Raw genomic sequence first — 15,039 nt, 5'->3', positions numbered from 1 at the left:
CTAAGGTAGGTTACTAAAAAAACCATAATGTGAAACAAAGTGTTTAACTGACTAAATGCAATCATCGCTATTGACTACTATATATATAGTCTTAAAACAGTCCATTTAAGTTACTGAACAATATTAAAAGTATATAAATTTTTACTGCTATAAAACACTCCCTATTATCGTATTTCATTTGAAAGAGATGAAAGTAAAGTTTGTTTTCTTTAACATATTTATTTAATCATCTGCTATTGGATGTCAAATTTTGATAATTTTGACATACAGTCTTAGATAGGAAACCTGCTACATTTTTTTCATTAGTAACAAGGTATATTCTATATGCACCATCCCACTGACAGGTTAGCAGATACCACGGCATTTGATATACCAGTCGTGTGGTACCGGTTGGAACGAGATTAATACAGCCCAACTGGTCCATCGACGAGAAGCGACCCCAGACCGACCGCTTATCAGGCTGGTACTTTACCACTGGGCTACGTCCCGCCCTTTCTATCCTGGAATGTAATCATTAAAATAAACACTGGATAAAGAAAGATATTGATTGATATATATATATATATATATTTGGGATTCCGTTTGTTCCAATCATTTTAAATTTTGTTTGCCTGTTTGCAAGGACTTTGTTTATCATGGGAAATTGGTGTACGTGGTTTGAAAGGAAAGATTTTTTAATGCAAAATTGGTGTACGTAAAAACCGTTATTGAAAGTCATAGACTAATCAATAAAAGTACATTGTATATTTGTATAACGAAAGGGCTCTATTGGCTAAAAACAATATCGACAATCCCTTTAAAATACATTTCATTATAGAAAGCATAGTGTACGAATGCATTATGGTTGAGGTAAAAAGTGTTTTTATCGGCTGTAATAGAGTTGTTATTTGAACGGTCAAATCTTCTAAGTCTATTAATTTAAAAATCGTCAAGTCTTGAAAGCGCATATTTAGGAACATTTCACGACATCGACGATATGATGAAATATTAGCATAGCTGAACGTATCTTACCTAATAATGACTGCTTGTCAATGCATTATGTTCACTAAAATCGCTAAGACACATTTTACATTGTGATAGCAAATAAAATGAACTAAATACTAGGGAATTACTAATAACACAGACTGCCGACTACTCACACCAAAAACTGAAATAGAACAGAACACAAAAGGAAAAACTATATAAACTACAAATGCCCTAAACATTTAACAACATGGACACATTTAGATGTGTTGCCTTATTTTCATCTGATCCTTGTTTATCCTTCCCTTTCTTTTCTTTCGTTTTCTTTGTTAGTGCTTGTTTGGAGTCTTTTTTGTGCTCTGGTGGTTCTTTGTGTTTGTCTGTGGATGGTTGTCCATCTTCCTGGGATGGCATTCCTTCTTGGTTTTGTCTACTTTCTTCGTTGTTTTCTTCGTTGTTCTTCTGGGTTATGTCGTCTGATTCCTTGGTGTCCTGGTCTCGATGTCCATCTGCTTTTGTTTTCTCGCCATCTCGAGCAGTTTTTGATTTATTTGACCTTGAACTTTGATCACCTTTGTTGGTCTTTTCCTTTTGTAAATTTATCAGTGATGGTCAAAGATAGCAGCGAAAGAGAAGTGCACAGCAATTATTTATTTCTAAAAGCCATGTGCATAGATGTATGTAGTTATAAGAAAATGCGAAATAGAAACAAAAAATAGAAATAAGTGCATAAATACATACATACATATTTACATACATACATACATACATACATACATACATAACTAGATACGATACTAGCCAGTGCCAGGTCTGCCCACTGTTTCATGCATGTAAGCGGGATCGACCGCGTGGATTGTAGGCCCCATGCATGTGAATGAGTTAAAGAGCATCCTTTTTTATGGATGCCTCGATAGCTCAGAGCGCATCGTGGTTAATCTGCAATTTGCGGGCGATTCAGTGCCACAGGTTCGAGTCCTAGCAACGTCATGGGACAATTTGTGAAGCCAGAAAGGATTTAATTATCTCCTGCGCCAGTGCGTTAATATCTATGTATGTAACAGTCAACCTCGACATACATACAATATATAGATATTCATACATCAATACATACTAGATACGATAACGTAACGCCGATATTTATAAGGTCTTCTGTTGAGAGACCTAGGTGAACGTTTCCATTACAATACCTTAACATGCATACATACACATACACATACACATACACATACACATAGTACGTGCTCGTCGTATATTAGTTTATTAGTAAAATAAAATTAAAAAATAACTCACACATATATCTAGGTCAGCAGAGGACGCATTTGATTCCATTTAGCATAAATTATTACCCAAACAAATCAGTGTTTCAGTTTGTACACTATTAATAATTAATTATGCCATAACCAGTCTTATATGTTTAGTATAATTATTATAAAATCCACTGCATTTTATTTTTGTACCGCGACGTCACGACCCTACGTCACTAGAAAGAAGGAATGCATGCAGGTTTACTTATTTCGTGACGTCACGTACAATCTTTCCTCACGGAATGACGTAATGAACTGGTAAAAAGAACCGTCTACAAGTATGCAAGGTGCGGGCGATTCGATCTCAACGGCATGATACAATTTGTGAGGCCAGAAAAGATTCAATTATTCCTTGCGCCTGTACCTTAATATCTATTTATCCTGCAACCACCGTTTCTATTGACAGAATATCATGAAGGCTAAAGCAAAGTCATACCCGTATAGTAGCAGGGTATGATCTTTGACTTCACGCATAGCGACATTACAAAATCGCTCATTTGACCTCTAGATAGGTCATTGTACAATGTAGCTGAAAACCCCCCAGAAATAATAGCTTTTCCCCTTAATTTTTATGGTCTGCAGGATAAAGATAATAACTAGTTAATGACGTCGGATATCGGCTTTATCCTGTTCAGGCCGAATGAGAAATTCCCATTCTTGCCTTCACAGGATAAAGCCGATATCCGACGTCATTAACTTCTCATTACTCTCTATGTATGTAATAGTCAAACCCCATATACAAACAATATATAGATATTCATACATCAATACATACTAGCCAGTGCCAGGTTTGCCCACTGTTTCATGCACGTAAGCGGGATCTACAAGTAGCTTGCAGACACATGTATATGGATTGTTTAATGACCATTTTTTAAAATAAAGACTCGGTAGTCGAAAGCGTATCGTGGCAAGTCTATAAGGTGCGGGCGATTGGGTGACACCGGTTCGAGTCCACGCAACAGCATGAGACAATTTGTGATGTCGAAAAGTATTTAAATACCCCCTGCGCCAGGGCGTTAATATTTATGTATGTAATAGTCAAACCCGACATACATACAATATATAGATATTCATACATCAATACATATTAGCCAGTTCCAGGTCTGCCCACTGTTTCATGCACATAAGCGTGATCGACCGAGTATCGAGTCCTAGCAACGGCATGAGATAATTTGTGAGGTCGGAAAGGATTTAATCCCTGTGCCAGTGCGTTAATATCTATGTATGTAATAGTCAAACACGACATACATACAGTATATAGATATTAATACATCAATACATAAATGTTTAACGTTTGCAAACTATTCTGACTGGTTCCCAATGTGGTAATTCGATTTACTGTGTAGCGTCAAAACCAGTCAGCGGACATTAGCGACAAGCGGTTGACTGAACTTATCCCAGATATCTTAAAGGGACAGGCCCTAGTCTTTAAACACTAAGGCATATATTTCACTATTAGAGCCGGTTTTGATAAATGAAATCATATTTTACATAGATTTTATTGTTAGATTATCCATTTCCGTACATGTTGCTGATTATCCTAGTGTTTTTAATATCACAAAATGCATTTTTCTCATTTTAACAAAAGCACGTGCGTCTGAGAAGTAACAGTTATGGAGTCGAGGTTTAGTCATGTTTTAGGGGTATTTCATCTTTTCAACGTCAGAAACTGTTGTTTCACTCTGTTGTAACTTTATCCAAATGTGCTACAGGTTTGTAGATTAACTAAAATTAGTGTCAATTTTTACGTTTTAAAACTAATGTTTGCGCCTTTAAGACAGTAACCAGGTATGAGTTCAGCCAGACCGAGCACAAAAAAACGTCCGCTATACTGATTTATGCGCTTCACGGTAAACCAAATGGCCACGTCGTGAACCAATCAAATAGTTCGCGAACGTTAACGAAACGTTTGCTGGCTGAACTTGGGACTGTTATTCTCTATATAAGAACACAAGAACCGGAAGGAAAATAGTGTGTGCAAGCTGGGTAAAATAAAAATGCTTCAAATAAGATAACAAATCGTAAATATTCAAAAGTGCTACATAAAGAGTACATACATAATTGTGGTTATTCGCAACCCGTTATGCTTTAACTCAAAACGTGAGCTACACCTACCCACATAAAGCAGATATCTATATAATACATTAAAGGTGTGTAACCCCTATTATGCAAACAAGCGATTATATAAAGACCAGCCGTGTGCTGACAAAAACTTGAGTTGTCTTCTACACGCCCCATTCATAAAGCATTTTTAATGTTATTGCTTTCACATCAAACAGTTCAATTTCAATACACACAAACAGTGTATACATCATTCACTGACAGAAGTATACGCTAACACGTAATAGGTATGTTATGTTTCTTGACAAAGCAGGAATAATAGACAGTGGCGTATCCAGAAAATCCATTTAGGAGGGTCCAATGGCATGTGGCCGAAGACCACAAACGTCCCCCGAGGGATTCCTTGGATTCTCCAACGTAACAAAAAATGAAAAAGTTAAATTAAAATGTAACTGTCGCAACATTTAAGGGGCCGGGCCCCTGGGATTCCCCCACCTCCCCCCACCCCTTAGATCCGCCACTGACAGAAACACGGATGCTTTTAAACACTTGAAGCGGTAAGTGAAGCATAAAATGAATGAAGGAACGAACGAAAGAATGAATGAGATAATAAACCAATGAACAGGTGAATGAATCAAGTGTGACATTTAAATATCGGTTGTCAGAAATCACTTTAACGGTAAACACATGCATTAAGGTACTGAGCATACAACGGTGACTTTATGATTCACACAAGTGCCACTGTGAAAATATGGAAATAAATTCAGAATTATTGTACCTCAGTCTTATTTTTCCAGTCCGGGTCATACATTTCATAGGTGTGGTCAATTAAAATGAGTCCCTGCGGCAGGCAAGAGAAATATAAACTGAGTGCATTAATACAATTTACATTAGAGAAATATAAACTGAGTGCATTAATACAATTTACATTTGATGTAAAAAATGAAATATAAGCATTGTTATTTTTAAGGTACGTATCTGAAGTAACATTTTGAAAGTGGGATAGGGCGTGTGTGTAGTTATATTGTGGAGCTCTTGTCAGACGTGCGAGAGGTAAATGTGAGATTTGTTACATGGGCCTAATTCACTAAACTCTCGCAACTTTGCGATCTCGCAGTGCAATGCTAAAAGACTTACAAAGAGGATACTTTGTTGTCTAGCAGCGCCTAAGAGACCTTTGTGAATTACGCCCATCTGTGAATCCGTCGGATGGTTGTTTTGTTGTTATTCTTTTTTTTTTCTTCTTTTTTTTTAAAGAGAAAGGGGTTTGATGATGTAATAGACAGCAGATAGTTTGTTAGACATTAATTTACAAAGACAGTCGAAACTAACTATACAGGACTTTTAATGGATCTACAAATATATCTTTTATCGATAAGTTACATTTTTACACAAGTAAAATACTTTCATCTATATACGTAAGTTATTTATTAGAAATGTCCTGTATAGATAGTTCTTTTGTACACGAGATCTCCTTTATAACTGGTGCGACGTTTAATTAATGTTAATATTATGTTATTCGGTAAATTTAGTTCACCTGTGTTAATAAGCTGTGATATTAAATATAATGGATACTGGCGTAGCCAATATTTTATATTGGGGCCAACCCATATTACACCATGTATGTATGTATGTATGTATGAAAGTATGTATGTATGAATGTATGTATGTATGAATGTATGTATGTATGTAAGAATGAATGAATGTATGAATGAATGTATGTATGTATGTATGGATGGATGGATGGATGGATGGATGTATGCTTGTATGTGTGTCTGATTTTATAAAATTTTAATACATTTTTTTTAATTTTTTTTTTAAAGAAGGTTTGATGGGAGTTGGGGGGCAACAAATAATAATAGTAACACAATACTCGTGGCCCTTAACTTACCACCCACTCACATTTGGATGAATGGAGACATCCATAATTCCACAATGATCGCTAAGTTACTAGTAAACAACGGTGATTAATTTGGTCACAATCCAGTAAGTGTTGAAAAAGAGACGAAGATCAATAGTAGTATTAGATGCTATCTTTGAAACTTAACAATTGAATATATCCCTATTATGGGGTTCTATTGTCATATCCAGGAGCGTTTCGTTAAGTTTGCATCTAATAACTATTCAATGTCTGTTTTTTTATGTATTCGTAAAAACAAATCCAAATCCCAACAGATTACATATACATGTAGTGTTCATTATTTAAAACATGAAAAGCATAGTTATTGTAATTTAATCTATTTCCTGTGTATATTTCACATACATGTGTTATACAAACATGATCAGTCGAGCATGTATAGAGAACAAACGAAGGGGAAGATATTTTAATTATTGAAATGAATGCTTAACCACTCCCCAGTACAAAACTAAAATACATCATTTCAGGCCTGGACAGCCACTGGCGATATCAAAAGTTGCGCCCTGGGCTGACGTGCATTAACATTAATTTGATATAGGCACGTAAATGAAATGTTTATGCCTTTGTATATTGCAGGAATTTGATAGATTTATGGCATCATTTCAGGCCTGGACTCAGCCAATTGAATATATCAAATGTTGTGTCCTGGACTGGCATGCCTGAACATTAATTTGATATAGGCACGTAAATGTTGTGTCTATGCCTATGAAGGCATTTGAGAAATTTATGGCATCACACTTCGACATCCACCATAGGCAGAATATCGATTTAAAAAGATCGGACTGCGTGCTCCATAGCAATGACTCGTCCATTCCGTCGAATGAAATTAACACTGCCAATAATACTTTTTAGTTTAGAAATATGTTAAAATATCTGCAGTATCTGCAGCATACAACTGCCTTGTTTAGCTATTGTAAATCGTTAATACTATGGCATGCGGTTAGTGTGATTACGTGAAGCATTGGAAAACTACACCCAGTCGTTATTCACAGTAGAACTAACACATTCAGTTCTTGTTCGACCTGTGTCTACCATTGTCTCACCTTCTTCGTCTTCTTGTCTTCTATCGGAGGCAGTTTCTGGGTGCTGCTTTCACTTTTGTTTTTACTGTGGGGAGATTTCTTCTTTTCCTCCTGTAAACCAAACCAATAGTTGGACATGTAACATTGTTCAGTAATATAGCATAGCGGCTATAATACTACACAAAACTGGATGAATATTAATAATGTTTTACCCTTGGCATGTGTTGTTTTAATTGTAAACAAGAGCCTGGGAATAAAATTTTAAACAAAAAAAATAATAACAAATATTTTTAACTCGAAAAAATATATAATAATAATAATAATAATGTTCACCAATGAATGAAAAACAAGCTGTGTAATGGTTATCTGAGCATTCGTCGTTTTAAACACCACGTTGCCGTGATGACTATTCAGTGCCACACGAATTCCAATAGTGCGTATTTTGTTATTCCAGTGCACGAATCTTGTGTAATAACCGTCTGCCAATATCAGATGCTTCGGAATGTGTGACAAGTATACTCTAGTGGTGTCATTAAACAAAAAACTTTAACTTTTAACAAACGTCTGTCTTTACTTCTATGCAAACCTCCTGTTTGGTGTAGCAGTTAGGTCATTGGCCTTGCTGCTCATGAAAGCTGGGTTCGCCTGTTAGTACCACCCAGAGTGGGTTTTAACGGCTTAACAGTGGAGATGTAACGCCACCATAATGACTTCTCTCTCATAGGCCACTAACAACTAATGAAGAGCTTTTGTCATTGATAGCGTGCTTGAAAACAAACAATCTGAGAGTTCTGCTAACGCAATACATGTCCCCTACCGGGCCCAACAATTTTTCATATCTCCTAAGAGTTATAACTGTGTAAACAAAAAGAAGGTAAATCGCCAAGAAAGTCAAACTTGATCTGTAACATAATATGATAAAGCTATTCACAACATTACAGCTCAATATCTTGAGGCATTGCAAAACAAAGGTCCGAAAAACATATTTCCGTATCTCCTAAGTTTAAAGGCTAAAACGTAAAATAGGCACATCGCCATGAAAGTCAAACTTGATCTGTAACAGTAGATGATAAAGCTACTAACAAAATCCCAGCTCAGTATCTCAAGGCATTGTGAAAAAAAATCCCGATAATTATATATGTGGGACAGATGGACGGAGAGCCAAACGGACTACACATAGACAGACATACAGAAGGACGAAAATGAAACCTATAGTCTCCTCCGGTTGGACCGGTAGGGGACTAATAATACCAGATCAAACATGCGAAATGCTTACAATCTGTGGGAGGTTATTGCCGTCTCTGTTACTCTTCTCTTTGTCGCCGTCTCTTTTATCTTTGTCGTGGTCTCTGTCACTTTTCTGTTTGTCGCCGTCTTTCTTGCTCTTCTCTTTTTCGCTGTCCTTCTTGCTCTTTTCTTTATCGCTGTCTTTCTTACTCTTGTCTTTGTCGCCATCTTTCTTACTTTTGTCTTTGTCGCCATCTTTCTTACTTTGGTCTTTGTCGCCATGTTTGTCAGTTTTTTCTTTGTCGTCATCTCCTTCGGTTTTCTTTTTGCCTTCGTCTTCATCACTTTCGAAGTCATCTTCATATTTTTTCTCTTCTTCGAAGTCGACGCTTTTCTGAAACCGTTACTTAAATATTAGCATAAACAAGAATCGATGGATAGGTATAAAAAAAGAAATCACATAGTGTATTATGATGGAAGTTAAATCGATCGCACGATTAACATAGCATAAATTTTGACAATCGATGTCGTTAATCTCACGGCCAGTTGGAATAGCCACAAAAACTGAATGTCCAAGTGTGATATTTTGGTAATGTAATAAAACAAAATAGTGAACACTCCCTTGTTCATCGGATACAATTAGCTTCTCTCTTTCCTTATAAAACGGAAATGACATTTGGTGAAGGTCACTTGTTAACTTGTTTTTGTCAATATGTGTTAGTCATGTTAGTCTTGTGTGTGTACAGATATATCTGTGAACCGGTTCTATGTGGAGGGTTTTCTTTGTTTATAAATGCTATACCAAGTAACTTAATGTAAGATCATTGCTGTCAACCACTTGAAGGCAATGTAATAGTAATTGGCTGGTGTATAGACAAATGTGTTACTACAGCTAATAAAATCATAACTATCCATGCATGGATAAAATAATTTATGAGTGTCAAAACATTTAGCTTTTAACAATGAACTCCAAAAGCTGATGAGCTTTTAGATCTTTGGGCTCTGTCTAGTAGTGGGTTTCAGTTATAACTATAGACTCACATTGTAAGAGTCCTGTGTTCTACTACGTGAGGTGATAAAAGACATTCCCATTAGTTACTCCCATGGGAAAACTTAATCATACGGTACTGTACACCATCATAAAACAAAAACACTGTCTAGTAGTGGGATTCAGTTATATCTACAGACACACAGACACATTATATATAATTATTTGTAAGAGTTCCAGTTAATCATACGGTACTTCTACTACGTGAGGTGATAAAACAGACACAGACCCATTAGTTACTCCCTATGGGCTGAAAAAGACATTTAATCATACGGTAAATCTACACCACGGTATAAACCATCATAAAACAAAAACACTGTCTAGTAGTGGGATTCAGTTATATCTATTACAGACACACAGACACATTATATATAATTATTTGTAAGAGTCCAGTGTTCTACTACGTGAGGTGATAAAAGACATTCCCATTAGTTACTCCCATGGGAAAACTTAATCATACGGTACTGTACACCATCATAAAACAAAAACACTATCTAGTAGTGGGATTCAGTTATAACTACAGACACACAGACACATTATATATAATTATTTGTAAGAGTCCAGTGTTCTACTATGTCGGCTGATAAAAGACATTCCCATTAGTTACTCCCATGGGGGCACTTAATCATACAGTGCTGTACACCATCATATTGCCGTCCAGAAATACCTACAGGTTAGCAACCAGCTAATCAGGCAACCGTTATATAGTGTCCTTTCCAGAAAGACACATACGGCATTTTAATCAAACAAGGGCACGAATTCGTTTCCTTTAACGGCGCAGAACCTAGTTTGAACCCGTGAAAGTGGATACTAAGTTTAGTTAATCTACAAACACGCAACACATCTGGATAAGGTTATAACCGAGAAGCGGAAGTCTGTGATGTTTAAACGGGGAAATACCGTATAAAATAAATTGAGTTTATTTCGATAACCATTATTTCTCAGACGAACGTGCGTTTTTTAGAATTATGAAAAATGAATTTCGGGGTATTACAAAAACCTGGATGACGACAACCACCTCTGGTATTCAAAAATGAATATTATAAATAATAGAATGCAAGTAATTCTAATATAAATGATCAAAAATGGATCCAATAGTGAAAAATACGTCGTAATGTTTAAAAACAAGGGTCCGCCACTTTAAAGACAGCGGCCTCTGGCCCCCTTGGCAGACACGATCATGCATTGCTTGAGTATTTCTTCAGCATAGTCAGTTAAACAGCAAGAAATAGTTACAAATGGGATATGTATTTACAATATGATGGAATGAAACCTCTCAAACCCGGACCCTCTGTAAGCAGAAATTCCCCCAAAAGCGGACGTTTTTCATGGTCCCTTTTTAAATAGCTGTACAGAAGAACCTCTCTAAACCGGATACCTCTATAAACCGGACATTTTACTTGATCCCAAGGGTGTCCGGTTTAGAGGAGTTTCACAGCATATGATCACTGGTTTATTTGGATAAACTGAATACACGTACCGATTTTATGGATCTTCTTGGCGTGTCCTCGTACTCTTTAGTGGTGTCTTCGTGTAGACTTTGATAATGTTTACTCCGCTGATACTCTTCCTCCTGAAAGAACCAACACACACTTCTCGTACTGAATCATTGAATCATCTCGATCATTGGCCTACTAGAATATACTCATTTAAACCAAATGATAATATTGTTGTTTGGGTTGTTGTTGTTTTTTATTCATTCCATAGTAATAGAGTCTGCACCAATACTAGTACATCACTGGATTTGGGTGGGGGGGGGGGGGTTGGAGAAGGGGCTTGGGGATTTGGGAGATTGTTTTGTTTTTTGTTTGGGTTTTTTTGTTGGTCTTGGTTTTGGCTTCGGGGTGGGGGGGGGTTTGGGGGGTGGGATAGTTGTTTTTTGTTTTGATTTTGGGGGTCTTTAGTTTCAACTAGTCCTTCACAATATATGTATTAAATGTCGTGGTATGTACTGTCCTGATTGAAGAGAAAGTGCTATAGCATATACATGTGCATGATTATGAATTTACTCACGTAACACAATGCATGCAGGGGAGCCACATAAGCAGTTATATTCGATTAGAAGCATGGATAGGACATTATATGCACTTTCTCAAAGATAGAACAGCAGTTGGTGTCAACATGGTGAAAATGTTTTAAGAAATTGTCAGGTAGGTTCTGCCAAAATAAATACAATTAATATATGAATAAACATCACACTATTAACAGACATAGGGCCGCCCATGTGATACTAGTTTGTTAAATTTCGGGGTTTGGCCCATGGACTAAGTCTGACGATGTGTGTTTTCTCTGATACTCACAAACTGTGTTGATTTGTACACTGGTTTTGCGTTCTCCAATCTCCTCGCTATAGCCAAATTCTCTGTCGCTATTTTCTCTAACTCTCTTTGCTTGTACGGACGATTTAAACTGTAAACAGATTTTGAAAAAATCAATAGTTAATATAAAATAAATATGCATAATGTACATAGTAGTCATAAAATGTTCTGTTAATGAATGAATGAATGAATGAATGAATGAATGAATGAATGAATGAATGAATGAATGAATGTTTAACGACACTCCAGCACGAAAACATCCATCGTATCGACTATTGGGTGTCAAAGTAAGATAAATGCACAAATGAAGCGAAACATACTGTACAAAAAAATACAAACATCACAGATAGGAAAAATTAAAATTTAGAATAAAATTCAGTATTACTAACAAATTTCAACAATTCCCAAATGGTCTGTGAAATCTCCCTATGTCTCTGTGACTTAATGTTCCAGTATATACTGGCTTTATAGCCAATAAACCTATGTGTTTCAGTTCCTGTCTTGGGGAAACAGAAAAAGGATCTATCCGTGTGTGTGTGTGTGTGTGTGTGCGTGTGTGTGTGTGTGTGTGTGTGTGTGTGTGTGTGTGTGTGTGTGTGTGTGTGTGACAAGGGTGAATTAGAAAGGCGCGGGGGTGTTACTGCCATACAAATAACAGTATATTTTTATTTTCTTTAGATACATAACGCAGAGTCCAACAGTATTATATTATTAGAACTATTTTTTTAATATCCACCTCCATCGTTTACAACAAATATGGTTGCAATAGAGCGATGTGGGTGTTTCTCTCTCTTTTTTTGGAGGGGGAATGGGCTTTTATAGGGGTTGTTGTTTTGTTAGGCTTTTTATTTTGGAGTGTGGGGGTTGTTGGATTTAAATTTTTCTCAAACAATTCACGGTGAAATCTAATTATGCTATTGTCAGACTACCAACTGCCACAGAAAGTTGGCCAACTTTCTGCTGTCACGACTTCTACGATTGTCCAGTTGCTAGTCTGAGCGCTCTTACAACTCGATTATAATCGTATACGACTTCTACGATTGTCCAGTTGCTAGTCTGAGCGCTCTTACAACTCGATTCTCGTCGAGATATAACACATTAGTTGTTAATCTGAGCGCGCCCGTCGTAAGTCGGAAGTTGTGGAAATTACAACGCAACCGTCGAGTTGGCCAACTTTCTGCTGGCAGTTGGTAGTCTGACACTAACATAACAATGTTTCTCTGCTACCCAAGCCCAACCCACCTGCCCGGTTCGTATTCCATGTTCCAGTTGTCGACGCGACCTCGTGTCTTCATGATGTAGATCATCTTCTGTAGGAGCAGTTTGTTCTCACGGTCGACCTCCGACAGTCGCTCCTCCTCTTTCTGCAAAACACACAAATATGTCAATCGTTGATGTTTTTTTGTTGCTGTTTGGGGGGTTGTTTTTGTTTGGGGGGGGTTTGTTTGTAGTTTTGTATGTGTGTTTGTTTTTGTTTTCTGGGGTTTTTTTTGTTTGTTTGTTTTTTGTTTTTTTCGTAATTTCGATTTAAGCACGTTTTCCTGGGCACACACTTCAGCTATCTGGATTGTCTGTCTAGGACAGTAGGTTAATGGTTACCTGTTCAGTGGTTAGTGATAAAATTAATAAATTTCACTATCATAAATAAAATGGCATCTTTATTTACATTACAGGCTGATCAAATACAATCGCAGACATGTGTGCTTGTTGTCGTTGTTGTTGTTGTTAATATTATTTTCTATAATAATAAACTTTGGTCAAAAGGAATATTTTGCTTCTTTCCGTGTGGTTTTACGCATTATTTTACGGGCTGCAGTTTATGGAATGGGTTATGTTACTTTCAAAATATGTTTTTAAAGGTGTTGTTGATTATAATAATAATAATTGTTATTATTATTATTATCATCATCATCATCATCATCATCGTCATCATTATCAATGTCATAATCAAAATATGTGAAAAGATGAAATGGGCTATGTCTTGAAACAAAATTAAATCACTCGTCTCTAGTTAAGATAATTAAATAGCACACATTTCACCACCAGAGCGACATAATATTTCAAACCGATTCAGTTTCCTGGACAGGTTGTCAAGCGTGAGTTATAAAACGATTTAGCAAACATAGAACATGATGCCACACGTATGTTGATGGGATCTACTTACAAACGTACGCTCTGGTTATGTCAATCATATATGGTATATTTCCATGTCTTTGCTAACATCCACCCTTAACCCGTCTTGTGTTTAACGTTGACTTTTAACAAGAGAGTAATGGGTTGGATGTTTGTTTTAAAACACTCATGGACGCTATATTAATTGCAATACATGACAGTGGCATAGCTACCGATATATCTAATGAACTCATAGGAGTACACTTTTTGTTTTCCCACCGGGTTCGATACGTGACAAAATACAGGTATTTATTAAAATAAATTAACAAATGTTTATCATTCTAATTTGGCAGTGTGGTTTTACTTAATTGTCGGCATTTGTATATTGTAACTCACTACACGAATGATCGGTTTCTGTTTGTATTCTTGTCTGCTTTGTGCATATAGACATTGTAGCTTTGGCGAATGAACTAATTCTAATTCTGATTCTAAAATTACGGGGATAAAGTACATACAGATCATTTCTAAAACGTATGGCCCCCAAAGACGGAATGAATGAATGAATGAATGAATGTTTAACGACACCCCAAAACTAAAAATACGTCTGCTATTGGGTGTCAAACAAAGGTAAATCTATCAAGAAAGTGATGATCAGCATCAGTATAACAATTCTAGAGTTGAATTAATGCGCAGTATAAAGAGTTGTGCAAAAAACAACAACAACAAACAAACAATAGCAAAATTACAAATAAAAAAATAAATACAACATACAAATATCACAATTAGGTCAAATTAAAATGTGGAATAAAATTCACTGGCTCTTAAGAAACGTTTGTTTTGTTTAACGATAATACTAGAGCACATTGATTTATTAATCATCAGCTATTTGATGTCAAACATTTGGTAATTTTGGCATATGGTCTTAGAGAGGAAACCCGCTACATTTTCCCATTTGTAGCAAGGGATCTTTTAAATGCTCTATCCCACAGACAGGATAACACATACCACGGACTTTGATATACCAGTCGTGGTGCACTGGCTGGAACGAGAAATAACCCAATGG

General features: G+C 36.4%; 1 protein-coding gene across 2 annotated transcripts in view; it reads right to left on the bottom strand.

Moving 5' to 3' along the window:
* LOC121370854 (annexin A6-like) overlaps positions 1–15,039 on the bottom strand; it is a 71,687-nt gene that overhangs the window by 37,207 nt on the left and 19,441 nt on the right. Inside the window, exons 3-8 of one of the 2 annotated variants that reach the window (XM_041496360.1) lie at positions 13,107–13,228; positions 11,847–11,955; positions 11,027–11,119; positions 8,548–8,892; positions 7,293–7,382; positions 5,110–5,172 (exon numbers count right to left, since the gene is read on the bottom strand). In XM_041496360.1, the coding sequence (XP_041352294.1) occupies positions 5,110–5,172; positions 7,293–7,382; positions 8,548–8,892; positions 11,027–11,119; positions 11,847–11,955; positions 13,107–13,228 (822 nt within the window). The remainder of the gene's footprint in view (positions 1–5,109; positions 5,173–7,292; positions 7,383–8,547; positions 8,893–11,026; positions 11,120–11,846; positions 11,956–13,106; positions 13,229–15,039) is intronic. The other variant, XM_041496361.1, reaches the window with a different exon arrangement.

The sequence above is a fragment of the Gigantopelta aegis genome, chromosome 4, assembly GCF_016097555.1.
Source record: "Gigantopelta aegis isolate Gae_Host chromosome 4, Gae_host_genome, whole genome shotgun sequence".
NCBI classification, from domain to species: Eukaryota; Metazoa; Mollusca; class Gastropoda; order Neomphalida; family Peltospiridae; genus Gigantopelta; species Gigantopelta aegis.
The sequence above is the reverse complement of the archived record's forward strand: the minus strand, read 5'-3'. Positions and strand labels throughout refer to the sequence as shown.